The following is a 27,950-nucleotide window of genomic DNA, read 5'->3' as shown; positions in this document are numbered from 1 at the left end:
TCTGTGATTCTGTGTTAGTGGTGTACTTGTTTAACACTAAAGAGCTGTATTCAGAAATTCTTGATGTAGGGATCACTTATTCCTCAATCTTCCTCGATACTTTGTGTTGTTGGTATGTTTTCTTTAATTCTTCCTACAGAGCTTTGAAGTCTTTCCAACCGTTCAAGACAGTCAGAACCCAGAAGCAGACCAAGAGGTTAGTAATGGTTTAATTTAACGCTTCTAAGTTGTATTAAAAACGGCACTGAGGTTGTATAGCTGTACACTTTCATGGCCTTTCCTAGTATTTTGCATTTTTGACTTATGATGTGCACTTCAAGAAATGTGGAGCATTTTTTTCAAACACTAAACAAACTTGATAAACTACAGCTAATCGGGAACTTTGTCAGTTAGAAACATTGCCTTTCTGTTATTCTCTGCTATGTAGGGGGACTTCATGGTTGCTTACATACTCTAGCTATCTCATTTTCCATCCTCTAACTTTCAAGTTGGAAAAGGGACATATTTTTTTAAGAAATACCTGTCAGGAAAATTGCAGTTTATGTAGCAAAAGATGGAACAAAGTTTCTGGGCAACAGGTAGAAAGGTCATAAACAAATCTTCCTTCCAGGCTGTATTTTGGATGTCTTTTGTGGACTTCTTATAGTGGAGGATGTGCAGAAAGTTCTCCTGGCTTTATGTTTGCTGTACTTATTTAAAAATTTTTGTGCTTTATTTTTAGTCAGTTTTAACACAACAGCATTAATGTGAAAGTGTCTTTTTTGGGAACAATTCATAAGTGATTACTTACACTTGATTTAATACATGCAATTCTTTTTCATTGTAGATGCAAATAGTTGAAGATTTGCATGTTGCTCGTGTTGAGAAGAGGATAGCGCTGTCTGTAGTACAGACCTGTGGAGAACTTACAAGTATGGAAATAGATCTTCCAGAACAGGATTTAAATATTTCTGCTGGTATGTCATGATTCGATGTTCACTGGTAGCTACTTGTAACTAGTTATTACAGTTGGTTAGTGGTCTGAGTAGAGAGTGCACAACTGATTTGGTTTTTATTTTAACTTTTTTTTTCTCTTTTTTGTCCCCAGGGGCTTTTACATCTGGTCTGAACATATTGGTGGTGATTGACACAAATATAATGATTAGTCACCTTGAGTTTGTCAGATCCTTGAAATCTGAGGATATACCAGGTATGTGAATACATAGTGATCAAGAAGAGATTTCTAAGAAAAGACAGATGCTCTAAGAACTTCAGGCTATGTGAAGAAAGAGAGACCTGGGTTCCTTGCAATGGCAGCAGGATTCATATAGGGGCAGAAGGCTCCCACTTAGGAGGCTGGGTCTGTGAACCCAAATAGACTGCTTCTTAAGGGAAGTTCAGCTATGAAAGCAGAACCTACTGTGCTTATATCTACATACCTGTAGAGAATCGTGGTCAACGTTCTCAGGAACGTACATGGATTCTTACAGGTAAATAAGTCTTACCTATTGTAAGAACATACTTTTAAGCATTTAATCCATTACTAGTGTTAATAATGTTTTCTACTCACTTTTTAGTGTTTTTTTTTCTAAAAATCTAAAAACATTTAAAATCTGATAAGCAGTCAATTAGTGCTTCATTTCTTTCTTGGTGAAGGTCACAGAATTCACACAATGTGTGAGCAGTTTCTCAGGAATTCAGATTGTAGACCTTGGCTTTAATGTTTGGCTGTAATATGTTGTGAAGCTTTTGGTAATTTAATGTTGGCAGGATGAGGATCGTGCGTGACAGTTGTTAGTAGACATACTTGGAATCTACCAGAATACCTAGAGTGCTTCAGTGCTTTCAGTTAATGAATACACTTAGTCTAGCCACATGAAAAATAGTTTTAATAAGGGCCTGAGCAATTTTCAGAAATGTGTCAGACTGTATTGCTCTTTCCCATATTAGGGATGGTGTTGCATTGTGTACACTGGGAGCTGCTGTCTCAGATGCCTTTTTTAGAATGTTGCAGCTCCTAATTTTTGGTCTTGCACCAGACCCATTTTGCAAAAGGTTCAGAAAGTTGTTAATTCCTGACCTGTTTACTACAAAGCAAATGGTTATTAATGTATTTTTTTAAAATTGTATTCTTATAATGTGAATGGGAAGGAAAACTGTTGAAGTATTTATCATAGGTGGACCAACATTAAATTTCAAATTGACCATTTATTTCATACATAATAGTTTTAAAGTTCAAACCATACTTGCATGCAAATAAAACCATGGTCCAATATCCATACTTCGTGTTCCTTGCTGAGGAATGCTGGTTGGCAATTAACACAAACCACTGCTCTGTTTATTTGACGATTGATTTTGCACAGTGAGTGTTGTGGTCATTCAGATATTTTCAGCTTGTTCTTTCAGCTACTGTCACCTTTCTTTAGCATCTTACAGTGAGTGTGTGATAGGATGCTAATTACTGCAAATATATTTTACAACATTGCTACACACTGTTGTCAAGTATTCTGTTGCTTAAAATTGGTTATTCCTTTTGTTTGCCTAATTTTTACATGTAACCAACGTAGTGCCGGTTAGAAGTTAGATTAGAAAAGGAGAACTTGGCCTTTTTGATTGCTCATTTTTAGAGCTAGATACTCTTGAACATGGAATATGAAAACTACTGGCAAAAAAGATAAGTGCAAACTTACATAAATATGATGTTTGAATTCAAAGCTAACTGTAGTAGTTTCCGTGGCTTTTCAAAATGTCTCTGATTTGTTCTTTTGTTTTGTTTTGTTTTCCCTTCCAGGGGTTGACAGACTTGCATTAATAATTCCTTGGGTTGTTCTGCAAGAGTTAGATAACTTGAAGAAGGGAAAAATGTTGCAGCATGTTCGGGACAAAGCTATCCCTGCAGTCCAGTTCATCTACACGTGTCTCAAAAAACAAGATTCAAAACTGTGGGGGCAATCCATGCAGCTTGCTTCTCAAAAAACATGTAATATATGTACAATCAATTTGTTTTGGCTACTTAATCTTTGTAGTTTACGTAGTCTGAACCTTAGGACTAAATTTTGACTTTAATACAGTCTTCACTTTGCAGTTTGCTAATTAAAATTAGCTCATGGCTTACAGCAGCCTTTGGGGCATATGTAAGGCTATAGTGTGCAAATCCCTTATTCAGATTAGTGCTTTGTTCAGTGTTGTTTTATCAATTGGTTTTCGCTTTTAGCTGCATCTGTTGGCAAGTGGGGTACTACTTAATGAAAATTCGTCTAGTTACTACTTTTACCTACGAGCTAAGGATTTGTTGTGTGCTTTTGCTTTTGACTCTGTCATCCTAAAATCCAACATAATCAAATTTATGTGTGGCTCAGTTGAAGTTTTTTGCCAAAACCGTAGTGGTTTTGAGCAGAGTTGTACCTAAGAATTCAGAGCTTTTGTGTTTAGAATACACTTCTCTCTCCTTGTTTGGAGAATATTAAATTTAAAAACAGTACCATGACAACACTGAAATATTTCTTATATCGAATTACTTCTGAACATGTCAGCACTGTCTTAACTAAATTTGCAGATGGCCTGAGTGACGAGAACAATGACGATCGTGTTTTACAATGTTGCCTGCAGTATCAGAACCTTTTTCCTCAAGCTGTTGTCATACTCTGCACGTGAGTTCCTGTGTATTTTCAGGTCTCTTATGAGGTATAAGCTAGTCTCATGCCAAATACGGCTTTTTCAAATCATATCTTGAAATGAAGAGCTACTTTTGAAATAAGATTTTTGAGGAGTGATCACAGTCTTAAAGGCTAGAGTAGAAGGAGAAAGTAGAAGGGCAAATCATGCTTGACAAAACTGATTGTCTTCTATGACAAAGTAAACTGCTTGGTTGATACGGGGTGAGCAGTGGACATTGTCTACTTGGATGTATCCAAGGCTTTCAATACAGTTTCCCACAGCTTCCTCCTAGAGAAACTGATGTATTAGTCTAGACAGGTGGCTTGTGTGGTGGATGGGGAGCTGGCTGACAGGCTGCACCCGGAGGGTGGTGGTAAATATTCCTTTTCAAACTGGCAATCTGTCACAAGTGGGGTCTTCCAGGGATTGATATTGGACTCAACGCTGTTTAATGTCTTCATAAGTGATCTGGATGATGGGATCAAGTGTACCCTGATGAAGTTTGCTGATGATACCAAACTGAGTGGGGAAGTGGACATTTCGGAAGGGGAGCCACCCTCAGGAGGACCTGGATAGGCTGGAAGAGTGGGCTAACAAGAACCTTATGAAGTTCAACAAAGACAAATGTAAGGCCTTGCACCTGGCAAAACATAATCCAGGAGTGCAGCACAGGCTAGGGAGCAGCTCTGTGGAAAGGGACCTGGGGGTCCTGGTGGATAACAAGCTCAGTATCGGTGAACAGGGTGCTACTGTGGCGAAGAGAGCCAACAGAATACTGGGTTGCATCAACAAGAGCACCACCAGCAGAGATAAAAAAGTCATCCCACTCTATTGAGCACTTCTCCTGGGGAGACTCTAATTGGACACAAGAAGACAGTTTTTCCCAATGAGAACAATCAGCTGTTGGAATAATCTCCCCAGGAAAGTGGTGGACTCCTTGACATTGGACACTGAAGGTTTGGCTGAACATGGTGCTGGGCCGTCTTGTTTAGACCGGGCACTTGCCAAGACAGGTTGTACAAAATGAAACTTGAGGTCCCTTCCAACCTGGTATTCCAGGATTCTGTGTTGATATAATAAAATGCAAAGACTGTGGATGTGATCACCTTCATGAGCTTGAGGCCTAGAGCAGAATTAAGTTTATTCAATGTTCAATTTAAAAACTTTTTAAAGTATAGCTTTCTCAGTGTTTATTCTGATTTCTCATTTTAAAATATTATTGGAGTTAAAACATTGGAAAAAATACTTGTATTACTGTTTGAGATATGGTTAGATCCTTTATTTCTGCCCACTTGGTTGGGAACAGTGATAAACATTGACAAGGTTTTATCTTAGAGAGAAGATGTAGATAGATTTGCCTCTACTCTTGTTCTGGGAGGATAGCAACTAACTTTTGAGTATTGATTCTCAAATTGATACAAATCCCATGAAGATAGTGTTTAAAGGGCTAATATTCCGGGAAAGGTACTGTGAAGTTTGCTTTGGTCTTTGCTAAAACCTACGTAGTTTCAGTAAGTGAGGTTAAGACCCTAGGTATCAGTTGGCTTGTGTAAGGTGGTGTGTGTGGATTGGGTTGCTGCTGAAAATACTGTTTCAATCGCAGTACTGGTAGGGCTATTTGAGGTTTCTCTGAGTAAAGAACAGGAGGTGACTTCAGAAGTGCTTTGCATCTGAAAATCCCTTTATCCTTTATCGTTATAAGCAATGGAAATTTTTGAGAAAGTACTTGGATCCAACTTTGTACTTCACCTTCATAGTAGTTCAGAAGCAGCGTATACCTCGGGGTGGCATTTGGGACAATGATTTGGTCAGTGGGACAGTAAAGAAGGGTGTTGAAAATGAGGATTTATTGTAGCAATCGAATAATGTGTTGCTGTCTTAAAATCATTACCTTGCTTGCATTCTAAGATCATAGCAACTAGGCATCATTGCTGAAGTATTTATAGCCATTTTTTTCTAAAATCAAACCTAGAGTCTGAAACAGTTTTCAGTACGTTTCTATTTTTTTCTGAATAGCTGCTTTAGTTAATTTTCTGGTTTAATTTTTTGAACTGTTTCTAATTACTTTGAGAAATAAAACTTTGCATATGATGAAGCTTACTGAAGACAATTTTTTCAGTTTGTGGCTTTTATTGTTGCTGTGTAATAATGTCAGTTTTATGTCAACAATTAATTCTCCTAGGGATGATAAAAATTTATGTAGTAAAGCCATTGTGAGTGATGTCAAGGCATTCTGCAAAGCTGACTTGGTGACTGCTCTACAGAATCTGAATGTAAACAGGCACCAAAGCTGTGTTGAGCTGCAACAGTCAAAACGTGGTAGGTTTGTTCAAAGTGCACGTATACATAGGCTGGGTTTTGAGACACATAATGATCAATGTAAGAGGGGAAAAATAGTTTTCACTGTAACTTCAGTTTTTATGTGCTTGAACACTTAATAATGCTTTTTGTTAGGGGCAGATTTTTTATTTTCAAAGATAAAAGGTGTCCTGAACTTTTAAGGACTGAAAAGTGGTTTTTCCAGTTGAGCCAGTTTGGGTTCTGTTCTTAAAAAATAATGTAAAATTCATTATGCTAAGATCACTCCTTACATTTTATGCTAATACCTTTACCTGCATCCCAAACAGCAGAACTTGATTCTTGAATTGCCTGTTCATTTTTCCAAATAAATAGAATATTAAGAAGTGATCTTATATTTGCTGCTAACCACACTGGCTGTATATAATCTAAGTTATTTAAGGAAAAAAACAATGTGGAGTAAGATCACAAAAGAATAATGCTCTTGGGATATTAATCTTGGTTAGTAGCTCATAATTAAAAAAAACCCGCAGTACAAATGGGTGTAACTACAAGCACTTGAAACCTGATTAGATGTAGCCCATCTGATTTATAACATAAAATGCAATCTGTCTGTATTTATGGCAACAAGTTATTTGTGTACTGTCAATATAAAATAGATATAGAAATAGTTGCAATTGGTACTTTTATTATCATTGGTTTGACAGATGCAGGATTTGAGAAAACAGAAAGTGGTGATACCAGTCTTACTGCACGATTCCCAGATATACTTCCAAACCTTGAAAAGAACTTAGGAGAAGCTTTATCTTGTATTTTGGAGACTGAAATGAAAATTGCATTCGGAAACCTGTGGATGGAGGTAGTTTCTTATTTCATCCAGCTTGATATTTCAAGTATTAAGAAGTTTAAATGTCCTTGGTATTTTAATGATATCAGTACCTGTGCTAAGCCAAACAGCTAAGTCATCTAGTTCGCTAATGTAGCCGTTCACTCAGAGCGAACAGTTCAATGTTTGGTTGTACTATTCGGTTTTATAACAAGACTAGTCTATTTGACTACTGATTACTGTGCAGTATTTTAGTACTCTTTTACTGTAACACTATTTACACTGTTCAGTGTAAATTTTCAGAACTCTTTGTAGTACTTGCATTAAATTTCTATTTTGGCTTTTCCAGTATGGTTAAATCACTGCGTTGTAAATATGTCCTTCAAGAAATTATTCCATCACATTTTATGTAGTGTTGATGCCCTGTTGTTGCAGACAGTTCTTCCCCATCAGAATAGGTGTTTTTAGACACTGTGGATAAAATTGCTCATAGCTAAATTGGTAACAATGTAGATACAGAATTACGAGAGTGTTAATGAGAAGCTCCAAACGCTCACTCTTTCGAAAGTATTGTTAACTGAAAATAAATACTCATGTACAAGACATCCAGATGATCCATGCTTTGGTTTAGTTTCCATTTTATAGCTGATAGAGGTTAGCTAGAAGTTTAAATTTATTGCAGCCTCTGTGGCTTTCAAAAACAAAAAAAGCATTTGCATGGGATGACTGTTGCTCCATAAGACAGAGCTTTGATTAGGTGTCAAGCTTTTAGGCACTTCTGATTAACTTAGTTGATTTCTGTTAACATCTTTTCAAACTGGTTTCACCTGGCAGTACCAAATTTCAATTTTATCGCAATATGTATATATTACTTCATGTGTAAATAGTCACAGTTACGAAGAATATGTTTATTTTTGCTTTTATAACAATACTAGAAAATCAAAGGTGTATTTATTGTTCTGGCTTTTGTACGCAAAAAATTAATAAATATAAACAAATATAAAATAAATACACATTAAAAAATTTAATCTGTACATTAAATCACTTCAAGAGATAACAAGTATTTGGAATATTTGAGGAAAAGGGAACCAAATATAATGAAAACGTTGAAATGTTATTGTACAGTGATCCCTTCTACATGAGCATCTCTTTAACATGAATGAAATATTTTTAGTAAGTAAACTTGTTAAATCTGAATATAACCTCATTTCTGATGAATCATTGAAATTCTACTTCAGCAAGCACAAATCATAACATTATTGAAGACTAGTGCATTTGTGAAATGTATAGGAATATGTCTATATGAAAGTCAGCCTTTGAATTATAGCATGTTATCTTTCAGATTCTCTATCTGAAGCCACCATGGACATTAGCAAACTTGCTGAAGTGTTATAAAAAACACTGGATGGCTGTTTTTGGTTATATTGTGCCAAGGAGTTTACTTTCAACTGTTGAATGTCTCTGTAAATACATTTGTACAGGTAAGAAATTCTGAGTACGTTAATTATAAACTTGTAAAAAACCTCAGTGTTCTGGTTTTAGTAGTTACAGAAGTAGATAATTTGAAAAGGCATATATTCTGTATGTTTAAATAGTAGTGTATTCCATCCTCTTCTGCCTTTTTTTCTTCAATTTAAGATTATCCAAATGGAGCCATACCTTGGACAGTCTTTTCTACTTCTGTATTGATCCACAATTTATTCCCTGGGTGCGTGACAAATTCCCAACACTGTTTTTGTAGCCTTAAAGCCAGAATTGAACTGAAATTGATGAGCTATGAATTACATTTAAAAAAAAAAAAAAGCTTGTGCCAAGATCAAGTCTGTCCAGAATCTGGTCCCAGGTGGCCGAAATATCACATGCAAAAATCATGAAAATTGTTTCTGAAATGGTTTTTGTTTTGTTTTGTAATTCAGTATTCTGCTGGCTTTTTTCTACTTTTTATACAAAGACAGTAAAAGCAAATGTATGGGCACTATCAAGTGTGTAAGAATTTCTTTCACACATCTCTATGTACCTGAAAAAATCAAACATCGTAATGAATGTATATATTAATGGTCCCCAAAGTCTCTGAGCTATTTTTAAAAAGCAAGTAATATTTCCCCCTCCCTTGCCACCATGTTGTGTGTGGCCAAATGATCTACGTTTGCCAAATAAATTACCTAGGAGTAAAGACTAATCAATGTGATAGATTACGGCATAGAGGTTTGTTTTCAAAAAAGCCAACAAAAAACCTTAATGAACCCTTTCATGTATTTAAATATGTCTTTTAAGAATTTGATTTTAGCAGATGCATCTGAGATATTCTGCAGAATTATTATCTGCTGTTCTGCAGAATTATTTTAGATATGCCAGTTCATCCTCCTGCCAGATCCTGGGATGGATTTGGAAGACTTGATTAAGAAGTGAGAAATCTTAACCTTGCACACATTTCTCTTGAGACTGTTTTATCTAATGCTTCTGAAGCATTTTCAAGGCTTTTTACATGGTTCGATTAATCCAGATATTTGTGTATTAAATTTGCCAACTAGGATTAATAACTCCTAACATATAATACTTTTTTTCTGTTTCCCATTTTACTGTCTAAATATCAGATAAAACAATTGACTCCTCAACAGCTGGTGTCTTGCTCCAGGAATCCAAAAAATTACTTCATGCTTTCAGTTCAAGGTCAGACTACAACGGTGTACTTCCCCGGGCTTATGCTGAAGTGAATAAGCTCCACCAAGCGCTTACGGAGGTAAGGGGAGCTTTAGTATTCGGTCACCTAACACCTTTTTGAAGTTGCTCTATGTTCAAATTACAAACCTGGCTTCGATTTCTGAATTATTGCCATAATTTCAACATATTATTACAGGAAATGTTGCTAGAGTGTTTTCCAAATTAATAGATCCCAAATTTAACTTTTATTTTCATGTAGCAAATATCTGCCTTTATGTGTATGCTTGGTAGACTTTTTTTCCCCCCAATATAAATGTGTTAATATCGGGAAGGTACCTGAAAAACATTATTTAGCTGCTTTCAGGATAAATGCCTTGACTTTCTGATCTGTTTGCAGCTGATGGAAAAGGGCCTTAAAGATTAAAATTAAAATTGTTGTTTCAACTTCTGACATTGATCCAATGCTGCTATCCCTAGGTGTGTTATTGCAGCTTTCATGGTCTTGGTAGCTCTGGTGCTACACCAGAAAGGACTCGCTTGTAGCATGTGCTTTGTTGTAGTTAATGAGGGGCATCCTGATATATTCTGTGTTCTAGGAAGTATGTCTTTACTTCCAGCTCATCTCTGAGTTGCTGTGGAAGAAATTTCAGTGTCTTGGTTTGTGGTTACTGTTAGTTCCCTATGTAAAGGCATGAAAAATGGAATAATGAGCATGGATGACATGAAATATTTCTCTATATGGGGAAGAATACAAGTCAGCGTATCTGTAAAAAGTTTTCCAGTTTTGGAGAAAGGAAGAAGAAGGTGGTCAAAGACAGGAAGGACGATCTGGGGAGCCTTGATTATTGTCTGCTGTTTTGTAACTTTTTTGTGCATTGCAGTCAGCCCCTTAATCTGCAGGGCTGTGAATGGGGCTGCCAGAAGCAGCAGTCTTTGTCTGAAAACTTGTTTCCTCCTGTCCTCATCCCAACAGGTATTTGATTCACAAAGTACTGCCCTTATACAGACTAGGTTGTGCCACAGCAGGTTCAGTTTAACCTGGACACATTTTCTGAACCAGTTTACATGAATAAGTGAATCCTTTGTGACATTGCAGAGGAAAAGGTCATCAGTGATGGGGCAGGGAGAGAGAGTAAGAAGCAGTTCCTGTTTCTACAAGCTTGCCGTGCCTGGGAAGCTTTGTCACAGGGTTTCCCTTTCCTTCTGTTTCCTACCTATAGAAATACCAGTATATACATGTAGAAGAAAGATTTGGTGAAAGACTGAGAGATGCTTTATATGCAGAGACGATAATAAACACAGTGATGATTAAATGAGTTCGGCCTTGCTTTTTTTGAGCGTTGCTTTTAAAAAAATTCAGTAGTGTTCAAGTTTTCTTAAATTAGGAATCAAATACATTCATTATTTTTTTGCTAAACTGTTTTATAAGGTGAGGTCAGACAGTGAGCAGGATTTATCAGAAGACATCACAGTTCTTTCAGAAAATGCTGTATGTGAAAAAATGGAAGCAATTACACCAAATCTGCAAAACTCTGAAGAAAAAAAGTTACATCCCAGCTTTCATGTGGCTCAAGAAAACAGACACCAGGAAATCTGGTCAGTCCTTGAAGGTGTATGGAATACAATAAACTTATACAGGTATAGTATACTAAAGAAGTTCAGGACTGCTACATAACCTTACATCATTTTCAAAGAAACACACCTTAGAAATTGGGTTTTCTTTCCTATTTTAGAGAAGAAGCTATTAGTAATTAAGCAAAATTGACAAAAAAGATATCACAGAACTTGTCACACTAAGAAGTTAGGAGCATGCAAATTGTTATCTGGATGCAGCCAGTGATCTGCTTAGGCTTCTGCTTCTCTTCTTCTGGACAGCAGCTGAAATAACTTACCTAAGAGAATGGTGTTGAAAACCCTGCAAGAGCACAGTTGTAGACATCCATGGAAATCTCATCTTCATCCATAAGAAAAAGAAAAAGCATTCAAGCTTTAAGTTTTCTTGTGATTATTTTCTCTCCAAATCCTGTGGAGGTATACTAGCCTATGTAAATTGTTTACTTTTTTAAAGCTTTAATAAATTTGAAATATAGCAAGTATTCTTGTTAAGCAAAGTCCTTCACTCTAAAATCTAAATGCAGAATCTAGCGATGAATTTTCTTTCTCATATAAACTTAAAATTGCATGATATTAAACTCCCCTCCATCTAGATGGTTTTCCATTGTTTTTATTTTGTTATTTTTGAAAAAGCTGCTTGAAGATCACTGAGATGCCATACTTTTGGATGCTATCACAAAATCTGAATAGATACTGTGTTTTCTTTTTGTAGTCTTATTCTGAAATCTTTTCAAAGAAGGGACTCTGAGTTATGGCAAGCACAAAGAAACCCTGTTTTTGGGGTTAAGGACTCCTAGTACACAGTAATAATAACTCTGCCAATGCGATTTCTACACTGGCATTTGAATGTATTGTAGAGCACCACCAGCGTACTCCTCTCGGCTTACACCAGTGCAAATTAATCTGAATTGAAGCTGGTTAGGAGTTGGCTTGGTGTGGTACTCGGATCAGCTGAGGATCTGCACCAGAGTACAGTCTCCTACTGGGTTAGTAATTGTGAATTTGAAGGTTTCTTACAGGCATTGAAGAAAAACTCTTTCAAGAGTACCACTTTATAATAAAAACGCACTGACCTGTTGGCTCTTGCCACCTCTTAAGGATCTGTGAAAAGAGGATAAAATTTTAGAATCAAAGGTCACTTCACACTTTTCTTGCTTATGTCAAGAAAATACCACTTAGCTCGCGACTGTGGAGATAATTCTTCATGAGTGCACTGCAGCTCATCCTCCCAACGTAGCCATTGCCAGAAAAGTGTCAAGCCCTGTCCAGTAAATCTGGAGAACAAAGCTGCTTGGAAAATTGATGGAAAGGACTTTGCTTTGCTCCTTTAACCTAACAGTTCTCTTCTAAGAGAGGCTTACTCAAGTGTGCTCAGGTCATGCATGAAGAGACTGTTTCATTCTCAAGTGAAGTTTAATGATAAATTATTTAAGTCAGAGGTAAAATACTGTTACAGAATGCAGTCGTCAAGGAAAATTTCTACAGCGAAATACAATTGTAGGGCATGGCTTTTCTGCTATTTAGTCTAAGACTACTTTAGATAACATGGCTTTACTACAGATTTACCTTGTTGGGTTTTTTTTGGATAGTCAAAATATGGTGCATACAGTAGATACTGTGCTTCTCTAAATTTTGAGGATTTTTATTATCTGCTTTTCAATGTCTCTTCTTTCTTTCTGTTTAACATTAGTATTGAAATTTTCCAAAAGTTGAACCCCAGCGCGCTAACTGCGACTGCAAAGTCTTCATTTGAGGAAGCTTTTTTACGTCTGCAGAAACTGTTGACAGCTGTGAATGATATCCGTGAAGGTATTAGTAGGTAAGCATTTAAGCTAGTGATCAAAGCTAGTGATAGTAGGTCACTTAGAGTCATAAAAGTCACTGAAATCTTTTGATGCCAAGCTACAATTTAATATGTGTGCTTGGTTACATAATTTTCAATAAAAATCTTGGTATCAAGGCTACTTAGAACCATTTCTTGGTAGCAAAAGAGTAAGAAACCGTTGCAGACATTCAGGTTTCTCATTGTGAATTTTCTCTTTTATGACGTGGGATTTGTTTTCCAGTATTTGATGATGAGCCACTTGCCTCTGCTCAGAGTGTAACTGGAGCTATGACATGATTAACTATACAATAGCTCTCATGGCAAGAACTTTAAATAATTCAGAACATTTGTTTTTCAAATGCAAGGCCCACTGGAATTTGAGCAAATATCTGATATAGTGAAGGACAAACTTTTGAGACTTCACTGTTACCAATTCTAGACTATTCTTTGTGAGTCAAAACCTATATTGCAGCAGTAACAATGACTTCAATCAGCTGGACTCTCACTTTAGGAAGGATAATATTTCCTCTGTCTTCCTTCTCCTTTGTTTTTTAAAGAGTACAGAATAATAAAAATGAAGCTTCAGATAGAATAAGGTATCACCTGTGTAGTCTTAGCTTAGTCCTTTTTTTATAGCAATGAAGTTTATTCACCAGCAGGAACAGCCACAGAAAAATGCTTTACATTGTCACTCTGATGATTGTGGAGTTCCTTAGCTTTCCACTGACTTTAAACAGCATTTGTAAGAACTGGTTTGTATAGAATCATAGAATGGTTTGAGTTGAAGGGACCTTAAAGAGCATCCCAAAGTCCAACCCCCTGCCGTGGTTAAAGTTCCAGTAACTACCGTGAGCATCTTGGAGTGTTACAGGCTGTGAATCTGAGTGGCTGGAGCTATTTGATTTGGGAAAACAATACAAATCGGCACAGATTTTTTTGCAAATAATGCAAATAGGTTAGAAAACTGTGCAATAGATGCATCCAAACAATTGCCCTTGTACGTTAACAATCTGCTTTTTAAGTAAATGTAGAGGTATATTACATTTTTACTATAAGTTGTTATAGCTTTGTTAGAGAATATCTAATAGGAACATAATTTTTTTTCAAGAAGTGTTTTTTCTATCATACTAACATGGTAGTGAGCTTTTAAACTTGCAGCTCTTTGCAGTGCCCATTACAATCTTTGCTGAAGGATCAACAGTCCTTATGCTCGAGTTATCACAACAGTCCTGCCAAGTACAGACAAATGGTTATCCCAGCTGTAAAGTGGGAGGTCTGACTTGTCAAGGCACTTCAAGATAGAGTGCAGGGATCTGGAGCTCTGTCACCTGGGATTTGAGCTAGTTTTAATCTGTAGCTGCTAGGGTATTTCTTTTATTTCCATAAAAATTATGATGGAATCACAACAACAAACGTTTGCTTCACTTGTCACCACTCCCAGAGAAGTTTTGTTGCTTTTTTTTCATTATGGTCAGAAGAATATTTCTTTAGTTAAAGTGGTTCAGTAAAATATATATTCTGTAAGCCCCAAACAAGCTTTAAGGTACACTCATGTGAAGTAGTGTGCTCACATGATCATAAAAGACCACCCCTGCATCAGTAGTATTACAGCCAAAGTTCTAGGTCTGATTTTTTTTCTGTACAGCACGCTAATAGTGGGATAAATCCATTCAAAGGTTTGTTGTCTTTCTTTCAAAGATAAATGGTCTAAATATTATGAAAGTTGAAACAGAAAAATATGGGAAGAAATGTAAGATAGAGCAGCTTTGTGATAATTGATTAATTTTCATTAGGTAGAGATTGGTTCTCCTTCCCCTCTGCTCTGCCCTGGTGAGACCACATCTGCAATATTGTGTTCAGTTCTGGGCCCCTCAGTTCAAGGACAGGAACTGCTTGAAAGAGTCCAGCAGGGCCACAAAGATGATTGAGGGAGTGGAGCATCTCCCTTATGAGGAGCGGCTGAGGGAGCTGGGTCTCTTTAGCTTGGAGCAGAGGAGACTGAGGGGAGACCTCATTCATGGGGATCAATTTGGAAAGGGCGAGTGTCAGGAGGAAGGAGCCAGGCTCTGCTCTGTGACAGACAATGACAGGACAAGGGGCAATGGTCCCAAGCTGGAGCATAGGAGGTTCAACCTGAACATGAGGAAAAACTTTTTTACTGTAACGGTGCCAGAGCATGGCCCAGGCTGCCCAGAGAGGTTGTGGAGTCTCCTTCTCTGCAGACATTCAAAACCCGCCTGGACGCGTTCCTGTGTGACCTGGTCTGGTGATCCTGCTCTGGCAGGGGTTGGGCTGGATGAGCTTTCCAGGTCCCTTCCAACTCCTAATATTCTGTGATTCATTGCTGTTTGTTTGGTTTTCTCTAAAGAAATCGTTTTAATAATCAGGCTACTGATAAACTTGCTTCTTTTAATTCCAGTCCTAAAGTTCTTTCAAGAAATCCTGTGGTATCAGTTTATACATGTGGTGGATGAGATTTAATGGGAATATGGTGCTTCAAGGTTGTTATTTCTGTGTTTCATTAAAACTTTGTGTGGCAATAACAAAGACATTTTGTATTTCTTTCAGTGAAAGCTGCTTACCTCCTGTATTTCCCCTTGTTGGAGTGCTCTGTAAAAATACAAAGATCTAACATTGTATCAGAGAAATCTATTTTAGAAGATATGTACTTTCTTGATAAGAGGCATTAGAATATCTACAGCAAAGATAAACAGAGTTCTGTCTTTTCTGTTCCACGTGATTACTGTGACACTCAATAACGTTTATTGAAATGGCTTTAAAAATTCCTTTCATACTTTTAAAAATTTTCTTTTCTACTACCGCTAAGCTGAAATGCACTATTTATGCATCCAGAGTGTTTCTCCAAGTGGAGTAATTTTCTTGCAAGGTTGCATTTGGGAATGCCTGACCTGAGGCAGTAGAGGGCATCGTGGAGCAAGAAATTCAGGGGGACCATAAAGTGTAATCTTCTGGTTTAGTCTTGGGTGTAAGCATTTAAGTTAGGGAGGCTCATTTTGTCTAAGTCGCTCAGTCTTTCGGAAACTGAACTTAGAGCATATTTATTTTTCTTGATTTTTGAAAAAAATCCTTTCAATGACTTATAGTTAATCTAATGATGTGGTTGCCCTAAAGGAGGCATCTGGAGAAAAAGTAGTGAAAAAGTTCTAGCTTGAGTATTTGGAGGTAATACAGCTTTTAGTGATAAAATACAAATGTTTTCTGTGTTACCTTTTGTCCAGAACAAAGAAGAGAGACAGTATCTTGTCAAATTTTGGAAGTTTTACAAATAAGTTATACTGAAAGTTCAACTGCATTAGTTCAGATTTGCAGATTGGTAAAAACAATTAGAAAAGCACAATCGCTCTTCTTGAGGTATTTGTGTGTAATGATACCCTTCCTCATAAAATGATGCTGTACTAGTGGCAGTACTACAGCTATTGAGAACTGATGACCAGAACATCTTTATGACAAATACAGATACTAAAAAAAGGGAAAAAAGAGCTGTTTCATGGAAGAGGTCTTACTAACATATGCTTTTTGCATCTTACCCTGTTTTTGTAGGTGTTTATAGTGCAGAATGGTATTTATACAGCAAAATACTGCATGCCATAAATGTTTTACAGTACTTCAGCACTAAAATGAGGACGATAACTAGTATGGTTAGCAACTGTGAATAGCTTACCTGTGTCTTTTGACTTTTTTTTCAGAAGGAATGTATTTAAACAAGTTTGTGTTTGTTGTCTCATCGAATATAGCTGATCCTCACAGCCATTGTTGTATCAGTGTGTTCTTGAGATTGACGCAAAAAGTGAGCATGAAATAGCTATTTTCTACTTTTGACAGCAGAGGGTGTTACATATGTTGATGTATATTATGTTATTATTAGATTATTAAATCCCTGAAATTTATACTTCAAGTCAAAAGTGTAAAACCATGACATGTTTTAAAATAATTTTGGATTGAATAATATTTCTGGCTGTTTTCAATTATTTTTATGTGTGTTGGGTAGTATTTGGAACCAGTTAACTAGGGAACCTAATTTAAGGTCTCTTACAGTAAATTTTTACAATAAATTAAAATAATTATCTTTAAAAACCTTTAAAATAATTGCTCTGTTTTCAAGTAGATCTTTGAGGCAACAGAAGTATTTCTACAACTCAGAGTGTTCAACTGTGTGCCAAACCCTTCATCGCTTGTAAAGATTCTTCTGCTAATTCTGCTGGAAGGTGTTTGGGCACTTCGTCTTTGGAGAGAAGAGAGGTTTAAGCACTTTTACAGATCTTGTTCTAGGAAGTGCAGAGTGCCTTGCAAGGTGTTTCTGTTGGGGGTTTATATACTCAATATATATTTGACTCTACTTGTTAGCTTCTCTCCAATTTCGGTGTGCAGGGCGTGTTTCTCTCTTAACCTGTTGCAATTAATGTGTGCACCAACGCCAGGAGAAGGCTGGAAGTGCTCATAGGATTTTTGCAGAGGAAGAAAAAAAAAAAAGATTAGTCTTTGATGTATTGATAAACTTATTTCTAGTTTGAGCTTTTTCATCCATTAGCTAAGAGAAAATTGTTTTGTTCACATGCCAACTTTGAAATCACTCACAATTTACAGCATATACTCTTAGATACAATACTCATAAATATCTGTACTAATATTTTTCAGCTGTAAAAATATTTATCTGCTACTTGCTGCAGTAAGTTACCTGAATTCTGCTTTTCTAATATATTATCTAAATAGGATTTCTCTCAAATTCCCAGTGATTTTGTTTGTTTGCAAAGCATTGATTTAGACGAGAGCTCTATAAACATTTGTAAATAAAAAGTATAATTTTAAAGATCTCAGTAGTACAGTAAAGCATTACTGTATTAGAACTGATCACTGAATTGACTGTTTTGGGATTAAATAATTTGAAACCATTTTCACTAATTTACTAATCTGCAGAACTCGACAGATGTAGAGAAACTCTTTCCTCTTTGTTTATTCAGCTGGTCAGCGGAGGAACTGAGATTTACTTTTCTTAGTGTCTAGTTGGAAAATTGTCTTTCTTGCTTTAGACTGCCATGGCTAGTGTTCAATTTATTATTTTTTTTTTAAATTTAGGTGAAACCATGGATTCTTTGCCATCTCCCATTACATTTGAACTTAACCTACAGGCTTCTCTGTTGCCAGGGTCCTTAACCCTTCTGCCTATTTTAATTAGAGCTGTAAGAAATTAAAAAGTTTTGAGACCTCTGCCTCTGTCAAATCCAGCTGTAAGTGGCCAGTGCTTAACAAGGTGCAGGGCAGAGGTGATGCTGTGGCAGCTGCTTAAGCCTTGTTGCCTTTAAGCCAGCCTACAACGCAGAGGAGTTTGAATAAAAAGAGTGTTGTAAAAGCTGTGGTCCTTTCTGACCTTGTGAAGCTAGGGAATAGGTGTCTAGACAAAGTTGCCCTAGGATCTGACATCTGAAGTACTTCCACAATAGGAGAAGGCATGAGATTGACTTTGTTTTGGGGAAAATCCTCTGAATTTCCCAATAGGTTGATACTGAACAAAACTCTGGCATGTGTTGGTCATTGTAACACCAGTTTGAGCCCCTTATTGCAGTGCAGTGTAAAGAGGAGTTGTTAATAAGCTGCATAGAGGTTTTCTTGCTCCATTTCTCATCTTTTTTGCTTCCCTGATCTTCTGACAATGAGGTTAAAGAGGACTTTTAATGGGTTAAGTTGACTTTTGTACAGTTAAGTCACACGCCTTTTTGATTAACCGCAGGGGTTTACTGAATTGGTTAATGCTTTATGACAGTCTTACCAGTCTTACGCCACAGGCCATCCCGTGGAGGAATGGCGCAGTGTGACAAGTACCGAGGTACGGAGGCTTGGCCAGATCTGAGAGTGATTACCACACAGTCTCATATGACTTTTATCCATATGCTTTCCATGTCATTGCCCAGGATTTTAGTGCTTGTGAGCAGCTGGCAGGCAGGCGTGCTTTTGCTGCCAGATTGCCTTGTGGTTGGTTTTTTTCCTTCTATTCAATAATTTAATTTTCTTATATTTTCCAAATAGGCTTTGCTTGTTTCCCAGGTCTTCTCAGTGCACAAGCGAGGAACCACACCATGAGCTGTTTCCTATCTGTTTCCATTCCTGATTATCATCTCTTACGCTCTATGCGTGCATTTGGCATCAGATAAGTGGCAGAACAGTAGGTAGAGAAATGTTCTGAGTGGCTTGGGAAGCTCTATTGCTTATGAGATAGAAATCATTCAGTCTGACTCTCTCCTTTCTCCCTTCTGCCCCAAGAACAATGTCTAACCTCCAATTTGTAGCTGGTCGCTTTTTGTGTCTTTCTACGACACAGTCTTTTTACCTCATGAACTAAATATTTTCAGAAAACTGCACGATCAACAGATCACATTTTAGTGGCAATCCAGCTTTCGTGTCACCTAGCGTCCTTGCCAGCACCTGCTCAGAGCATGGTGTTTGGATTAATTAAAAGTTGAAGTGCACACGGTGGCGTTGTTTGTAGTTTGGTTTTGCATGGCTGTGCTGATAGGAAAGGCCAAGTGATTCAGTGGCTTTCCACCCTTTGCTTTTGAAATACAATTGATCGGTTGACAGAGAAGAAAAAGCAGTGGTTAAATATTGCGGTGGTCACAATACTGAGATTCAGATTGCTCATTAGACAAATTTTACATGAAAGCCTATGTTCTTTATGTATTATTTAGAGGGTGTGCTTTAGACACAGTTCTATAGGTGAGACAGACTTTTTTTCACTGAGAAACTTTGGTGAAACTGAGGTCAACTTGATTTAATGAAGTAATACATGCAGAGTTGATGTGCATACAAACATGTCCAGATTTCCTAATGTACATCTTCTCTTAAAATTTCTATTTTCCATAACACAGAATAGTGGCTACAGGGAGATGAAAGGAGCATAAAATGTTTAAAACCAGTAGATAGCAGTGGTGTGAAGTCATTGCCCTGCAGCCAGGAATGTTAGAACTGCATACAGAAAAATGTATTCCAAGACTGGAGCTTGTAATCCAGTCCCTATTTCGTTGAAGACAGCAATAAGCACATTTTGTGAATGCTGACCTGTTAAGAATTTGTGGGGGAAGTCACTGTGCAAGCTCTTCTCTTACCAACTTCTTTTCAGTATGCTGTGTGTACCAATGCTTCTTCCTTGAGAACAACGAATGTCTTTTATTTGAAGATACTGCAGAGCTTTGAGCCAAATCTCAGGCTTCTCATGTCATGTTATAAACCCAGAAGCAATTGTTGTTAACTAAGCAAACACCACAGTGTAAGTTTAATCTTAAGTTACTTGTATGCTTATTTACATATTTTACTTCATTTTTTTTTTCCAAAGAAGTGGAAGCAGAGTCTGTTTGTACATCCACCTGGGGTCTGGTAACTTAGAGTGAGCTAAACCAATACTGTTAGCAGTTTGCTAGTACACTTTGGTCAGCAGTACAAAAAGAAGCATACTTTTCAACTTTTTCAATTTCATTTCACAAGAAATGAACACAGTGAGTGGTGAGGATTACCTTGTTGAGTGCATAGAGTGCATAGCCTGGGAAACATCAATGGAATAATTTTTAAGTCTGCAGCATTCTAACTGGTGTTAAGAATCAGAAATTTTAATTAATAAATTGTTTACTTTCTCTAGTAATTGTTGAAAAGTGAGAAGAGATCAGATACAGTGTATGAGATGCTGGTGCTTGCACAGTGTTACGTTTGTGAACGGGAAGGAAAAGTGGGTGGCACATTAGCCGCTTTCATACACACAGAATTAAATGTCCGTGCAAACCCAGGGGGCTAAAAATGACCTTGGTATTCTGGTCTAATATTGCTTCCAAAATGACTTTCCAACTGCTTTTCTTTAAATGCAGTCTTGCTAAGAACAATGGAGTGAGATAGGAAGTTTCTAGTAACTTCTCTGCCCTGAGGACGGGGACGTTAGGAGTCAGATGGACAGAAACAGCCATGCAGAGATGCTGCATCGTCAAAGGGAAAGGCAGCATCTTTCAATCCTGCCTTCCACTCTGCTCTCAATCTCTTCCTTCACCTTTTCGTAGCTTGTGTGTTCATTTTTCTTCCACAAAATCAGGAAGCCCATAATTAATACAGCTCTTCTCTCTCACCAGTCACCCTTTTCCCTGCTCTCCATCCTTCCTATAGCAAGCTTACCCAGCTGGCTTTCCCCCCAGCAGCTTAGCTGTGGCAGGAGTCTTACTTACCCTACACCCTTCCATGTCTGTCCTTGGGAAGACACGGTGATGAACATATTTTGCCCCAGCATATTGTGTGGCAATATGTAATGGCCTTCAGGTTGAAGTTAATAGCAATATCTTACGGCTCTGCATTCCATTTTATGAAAACAACCATGCAAGCTTGCCTCCTTTTGTGCATACAATCAAAGGCAGAGTGGTACAAAACTCATCAGCAGTAGTAATCACACTTTCCCAGGCTGGGGTGTGGGGTGCCCTCGGTTATTTACGTTGCAGATGACTGATGCGGTCGCTGCAGCTGAGGTATTGTCCCGTGCAAGACGGGTTGCTGGCTGGTGGCTGTATGGAGCCGGGCGGTGGGAATCGGAGCCGCGATGTGGACCAAGCTGCCAAGATTCCCAGTGTTTCCAAGGATGTCTGCCAAATTGTCTGTGCCGGGGTTTTACGCTGTCAAAGCTAATAGCTTTCTCACTGAGGCAGCAGTTGAAGGCTTCGAGGTGCTTTTAGGAAAACTGGCCAGTTGGTTCTCTTGCTGACTTTTAGTTGGCAGGTTAAGTGTTTTAGTGTAAGAAGAAAAATCTGGGTCCATCTTCTTACGAAGAGGGAAAGAATGTGTGACTAATTTTTGTAACAGTGATAATTTCTATGTAAAATCAGGATGAAAATAAGCAGCGGACTGACTTACAATAAATCCTGTGGTGTGTCACGGTCTTCCAGCCTGTTTAAAATACACTGTCTTTTTTAACTGGGATTTCTAACTTATTCTGTGAGTTTTCTGGTTTTGGATTGGGTTTTTTTATTTTTCAATTCCTAATTCATTTATAAAGGCTTACAGCTTGCAAGGGGAGGGAGGGGAGAATTTGAGCACTTTCCCATGGGAAAGTAAATAGAGCTTCCCAAAATGAAGATATTTTCAAATTTTTTGTGCTTTGTTTTCCAAGTCCCGTCATTTTCCTAATCATTGTTAACATACTTAAAATAAGGCAGATTTTTGTCAGTTTCGTAATATATGTAGCGTGTTATGTGGTATTTAATATAAATTTTGTAATGTTTACGGGGGTTCCATTTTTCCCCAGTGAATGCAAATGAAGTTACGCTGAGGTATAACTGAATTATATCTGCTTAAATAGGTTAAAAGAATTATTTTTTGAGAGAATCACTACCTTATTGGATTATTTTTGGAGCCTTGTGGAAAAGGGTGTACATCTCTCAAAACATCACACCAGCTTATGGAGAGACCAAAGCTGACGCGTTCTTCTGCGGGTGGCACCTTTGCTTGTGACGTGGCGAACAAAGAGCAGATCTTCGGGAAGGCTGAAATGGTGCTGGGTGCTGCGTCCAATCGTGCCCAAATAAAATACTAGTCTTTCACATATTTCTTCATAAAAAATCACTCTTGAGCTGTCAAAACGTGTTTTCACTTTTCAATACCGAATGGGAATTGGTCATTATTAGAAGTAGCAAAAATAGTACGGAAATGGTAGCATTTGGGCTGTACATCTGAACAGTGGAGGGAAGGAGTTAAAGCCTTAGCTGGTGTGGGAAAGTTTGGTATTGCGTGTCGCTTTGCTGTTGCTCCACATTAATACAGCAGACTTGGCTTCTGTGAAACAAAAGGCTTTTAATTATTGCTGGTTCTCTTCCTGTCTATATGGAGAAATTGCACATAAAAACATCAGTTGAATTTTTAATTAGGAAAAACCTTCATAGAAAGTCCTTACAGAAATAATAAGCTCATTTGATTCTTGTCGGGGAGTGGAAAGGGACGGATAGAAGGGAAAATTCTTCAAAGATCAGAATTTCCTTTTTGTTTAAAGAAAGTAATTAGATTTTTATTTTCATGAAGCATTCCTGACTATTTTTTAACTCTTTTATAGAATCCTTTTACACTTGCTTAAAAAAAAAATCCTAAAACTTTTCTTTTTCAGAATTTTGACCCCAACCAGTAGTTTCCAAGATATTTGGACTCTTTATAACTTCCTTATAAGCAACGAGGTACGAAGTTTTCTTTAATGTTTTGTCAGATACACTTCTGTTACAGGTTTTTATTTAAAGTAGTTATGAAATCAGCTGTCTTGTGTTTCCACTATGGTAGAATTTTGAAGATTTGGTTTTACTTACTGGGCATTGGGCATAAAATATATTTTTGGTTGGCACCTACCAGAAGTTATTCAAATCTCTACTGATATTTGAGTTGCTTGCATGACTTTCTGAGCACTCATTTGTTGTGAATGACTTGCTGTTGTGAGAAAAAAGCCTTGAAGCTGCAATGGCCAAACCAAACCTGACCTCGTAATTTTAAGAAGAGGAGAGAGTACGTTGCGTTAGGTAGTTCTAAGGAGAATATTGGCTGCAGTTTAGAGGAAAAAAGATAAATTTAAATTGCCAGTTATTAATGAAATTTTAACTCATTTGTGGTTAAAGATTTTTAAGAAAAGAAATTGAAATTAATGTTTGCAGTAGAATAGAGGTACTTTTTTCATTTAGTATACTATGTATTTCAGATTTGCAGTACTTTTCTATACAGGAAATTGTTTAGGGTTTGGGCCTGCACATGTATTTATAGAATTAAGACAAGTCAGAACTTACATCATTTGCTACAGAACTATAGAGCAAATTAAGAGAAGAGGAAGAATTATTTAAGGTCTTTTAGATTTGTGCAGAAATTGTTAGAAAATTGAGTTGGAGTGATATCTGTCGCTCCCATCATACACAGTCGTGATTGCTAATTTGTAATACTTGATTTTAGAATTCATAGCGTGACTTTATGTACTGTCGCTTCTTGAGAGCCTGTTGGGTCATTAACCGTAGCTGTCATACCAGCTGTATAATTTTGATCTATATGTGATATGTCGTAAATTGCTATGTTATTTCTTTGTTCTTTGTTTTAGATAAATAACAGTATAACATTCACGGCTGAGGAGCTTTATGAGTGTGTTTCACAAGAAAGATATCGGTAAGCCAGTTACTGACCACGTCAGATGAGTTTTGCAACAGCATTTTAGTATGCACTGTATTAACCAAATTACTGTAAAAGAAATTGGTTAAATAAAAATCATCATTGTAGCAGGGGCATAGGGAAGATGAGTGGGGATGTTTTCTTCTTTTTATTTTCTTTTTTTTAATGACCTACTATTACAACAGAGTAGGAGAGAGTAGAAATTAAGTTAGCAATGAGCCATTAGCATCTACACAGCGACTGTCAGTTGTCTGAGGTGGGATGTTGGTCTCTCTTGGCCTCTACCAGCTTGGGATTCATGGCTTAGTGCAGACACAGCCAGTGTAGGTCAGCATTCAGTGTAAGGTTGCTTACGCTGCATGAGAATGCATTTCAGTGAATTTGATTACAACTGATTTTCTGTTATTGGTGAGGTATTTTTTGTAACAGAGCTTGTTATTATGAGAACTTTGCTTAAATCAGCAGAGGGAAAAAAAACCTGCTATTCTCAAGGCAATTCAAGTGATTGAGCTGTACCATGAGAACAGGGCAGGCAGATCAGCAGTTGCTGTGCTACGTTGTGGCTATCGTTATTAAAGTCATAAATCAAGCCATTGTTACCAAGCCATTTGTAAGTACAGTTAGGAAAAAAAAAAAGGAGATAAAAATTGACTTGTTTCCACTTTAGGAGACTTTTTTACAGTTCAGTCACAGGAAAATAAATGTTCTGTTGTACAGCTGAGTTAAAGGCCTTGAAAACATTAATCTAAAAGTGAGAGTCGTGCAAGTCGTACAGTTCTTTATGGGAAAGTTTCTGGCTCATAAAAAGTTTCTTCTTTCTGAATTTATGTAACAGAGGGCTTGTAATTCCAGGTTCTGTGAGGGTTTTTAAATGCCATAATGTTTTTTAAATCAATCTGAAGTGGATAATAAAAGACAGGTAAATATTTTCATTGGTGTTGCTGCTATATGGATATGAATTAGCTGTAACTTGCCAGGATATGAAGCCTGGTTCCATCAGCTGTGTAAAAGGCTTGCAGGTTACTTTAATATTTGGCCTGGATTGATACTGATTTCCTGAATCGTCTGTGAATTTGAAAGTTCAAATTGCTAGGGCCAAGGAGAAATGTTATGCAGGGAGGGAGAGCTTCAGTCTGTGCATCAGCAGAGAAAAGTAGATTTAAAGCTCAAATGGCTTGAGTTGGTGACCAGCACTTCTGTAGTTCTTACATTTTCAAACGTTTGTGGACATCTCCATCTCTGTCCGTATAAAATGGACAGCATAACTACAGCCTTTGGTGTTGTGCAGAGGGTAGCGCAGGAACTGCAGTTTCCTGATGTCTGGAAGGTGTCCCTTTTTATCAGAAAGCCTGAAAATTTGGATGGTTGACATGAGTTCTGTGTGCCACAGTAGATTTCATGGCCAAAACATTCTCATCAGAACTTTCATTTTCTGGATGAGCAGTGCAAGATGAGGATGCCGTTTTTGTTACATATAAGTAAGGAAGAGAATGGATGTTCTGTCATGAGCATAGCAGTGCCAAGGCTATAGGTGAGAAATGCTGTATATTTACATTGCTTTTTGTGATAGAATTCATCTCCTGCTCTGGCGAGCTGATCTGTGAGAGCAAAAAATAGTAGGAGGATATGAGGGTGCATCCTTTAAAAGCATCCCTTAGTTTGCACTGTATTAAAAAAAAATAAAAGAAGTTGACCAAGTGGGAAAAAACCCACCTAACCAACCTAGCTGTTGAAAATAGATCTGCATTGTTACGGGCATAAAGAAACTATGCTGTGTCAGCATAGTAAAAAAACAAAAATCCAGAGGTTGTTCCAGTAGCCTGAGGGCTGCACTTGAGTGACTTTACCCCGCTTTTTTTCCTCTTTCTTTTGAGGAGCACTATTTAAATGGTCTTTTGAGAAAGTATCTTTTGGAAAACCAAAGTGACAGAATGTTTTCTGTGTAACCAGGTTTAGATTCCTCTTTTGAAACAAGTAATAAATAAGTGTAGCCAAGAGATTTATTTTGTGTGTAAATACATTGTCTGTAAATATATGAAAGATAGTTTGAATTGAAACTGAAAAAGTCCCCATTCTGTCAAGAAAGCTGATATAAGTGACCTTGTAATGCTGATTATTTTTTAAAACTTCCTTTACGTAATACCATGAAAAGCAAAAAGTAAAAACGAGCTCTGGTAAGTTTACTGCTGGAAAAAAGGCAAACTGCTTAAACTGTGTGAGCAGTTCTGCTGCATAAAAATACAGCAGAATTGCAGTGATTTGGTGTCTGCATGTGATTTTTATGAAACTGGGCATGGGGAAGGGATATCCCGGATCTGGTCATTTTGCCAACATTTATTAAAGCTCTCCCAAAAATGGAAGCTTTGTTTCGCTGTCTTGCAGAAGAACATTGAAACTGGAAAGGTTTTTCATGTGTTGAACTACAGTGGCTGCTATTTAAAAATGCAACACCATTTGCCAGCCTGCCATATGTCCCAAAATAGGAATTGCTGTGGTTACTGTAAATGCACACTTAGGGGGCTTTTACTTAAAAAAAATTGTTTCTTACAGTACTTTTTTCTCAGTGTGGGTGTCTCATATTGTGTATGTCACCATAAGTCCCTTTAGAAGTAGCTAATATAAACAATATTTAAACTGTACAAGCATAAGCTTGTAAAATGTTGTCACTCCGCAGATGATCAGAAAAATTACAGATGTCAGGCAAGAGTGAGAGGAAGAGGACGAGCTGCACTGTCCTGGTTTCACTGGGGTAGAATCGGAGTCAGTTTTCTGTTCAGGAAAGCTGCGTTTCTGAGAAGACTGCAGCGCTGGAGTTGGTGGGAACAAAGTTGCTCAGACACTGGTTTAGTTTTTGGCCAGCCCTGGTATGCAGGCTGCCATAGGGATCAAGGGCTCTAGCAGTTTTGGGTTAGCCAAGTGCAGAAGCTGGGAGGAGCGAAAGCCAGGGCAGATGACCCAAGCTGGCCAACAGGATTATTCCATACCATAGATGTCATGCTTGCTATAAACTGGGGAGTTTGCTGGGGACAGCTCTCTTTCTTCAATCTCTGGAGAATCTCACCAGTCGTTCCGCTCCCAAGGCCTACTCCCCAACTCTTTGCAACCACTTTATGGGCTGAGTATAACTTCATGTAGCTCATATTAATATTGGTATTAATATTTGTTTCTTATTATAATTTTATTAAATCTCTTTCTATTTCAACCCACAAGCCTCCTTTCCTCTTCTCAGTTCCCCTCCTTGGGTGGGGAGGAGTCATTGGATGACAGAAAACTGCCTAGATGATGACATGCACTCAGCAGAGATTGAAATCAGATTATCCCAGAAGCCTAAAATCAGTTTCTGGCTGGATTGTGACTGTGGATAGAACTTGTTTCTATCTGCAGCACATAAACCTATGGAAGATGTATAGTTGACTTGCAGCCTAAACACATTCACTAGAAAACAGTCAGTTGAAGGCTTAGTTTTGGGTTGAGGAGCCTGAACTAATGTTTGTCATGTGGGTCTTGGATTGTTCCTATTTAAAGCTGTCACTGCAGGATGCGACAGTGCATGACCAGCTCTGTCATAAACTTCATCTTTTGCTGTAGAGATAAAAATACACCAAGGTTTCCAGAGGTCCTGAGTATTCTCTGCTTTTGGCAGAGTTAAAGGGTGGTATGAGAATCCCTTTGAATTTTGTTTTGTTTTAAAGGAATTTACTGAAACATTCCTGTCTGTAAAATGGGTCCATTGTGTCCTGATAACATTTGTGCCTTCTGTTCCCCAGGGGAAGGCTGGAAGTTGGCTGTTGCCAGCTGGTGCAGCTGGAGCACACCATTAAGCAGTGCCATGCATCGGTTCACATGGAGGCCAGGAACAGGGGCTGGCTGTGACGCTTCGGCCAAGGTTTGGAGCTGCTGCATTCACCTCTTGCATTCTTGTCC

The 27,950-nt window shown here is 37.7% G+C and overlaps 1 protein-coding gene across 1 annotated transcript; it reads left to right on the top strand.

Moving 5' to 3' along the window:
• Positions 1–139: 139 nt before the first annotated feature.
• SWT1 (SWT1 RNA endoribonuclease homolog (S. cerevisiae)) lies at positions 140–27,899 on the top strand (the record flags this gene model as incomplete). The annotated part of the gene is made up of 14 exons (XM_010185063.1): positions 140–196; positions 827–956; positions 1,088–1,189; positions 2,771–2,959; positions 3,536–3,629; positions 5,819–5,955; positions 6,642–6,793; positions 8,103–8,241; positions 9,355–9,500; positions 10,851–11,059; positions 12,726–12,854; positions 22,996–23,062; positions 23,959–24,023; positions 27,794–27,899. Coding segments are annotated over 14 exons (1,722 nt in total), but the record flags the coding sequence as incomplete, so codon positions are not given.
• Positions 27,900–27,950: the final 51 nt, after the last annotated feature.

The sequence above is a fragment of the Mesitornis unicolor genome, unplaced genomic scaffold (genome assembly GCF_000695765.1).
Source record: "Mesitornis unicolor isolate BGI_N332 unplaced genomic scaffold, ASM69576v1 scaffold10265, whole genome shotgun sequence".
Taxonomy (NCBI): domain Eukaryota; kingdom Metazoa; phylum Chordata; class Aves; order Mesitornithiformes; family Mesitornithidae; genus Mesitornis; species Mesitornis unicolor.
Note: the sequence above shows the minus strand (reverse complement) of the source record. Positions and strands in the feature narration are given on the sequence as shown.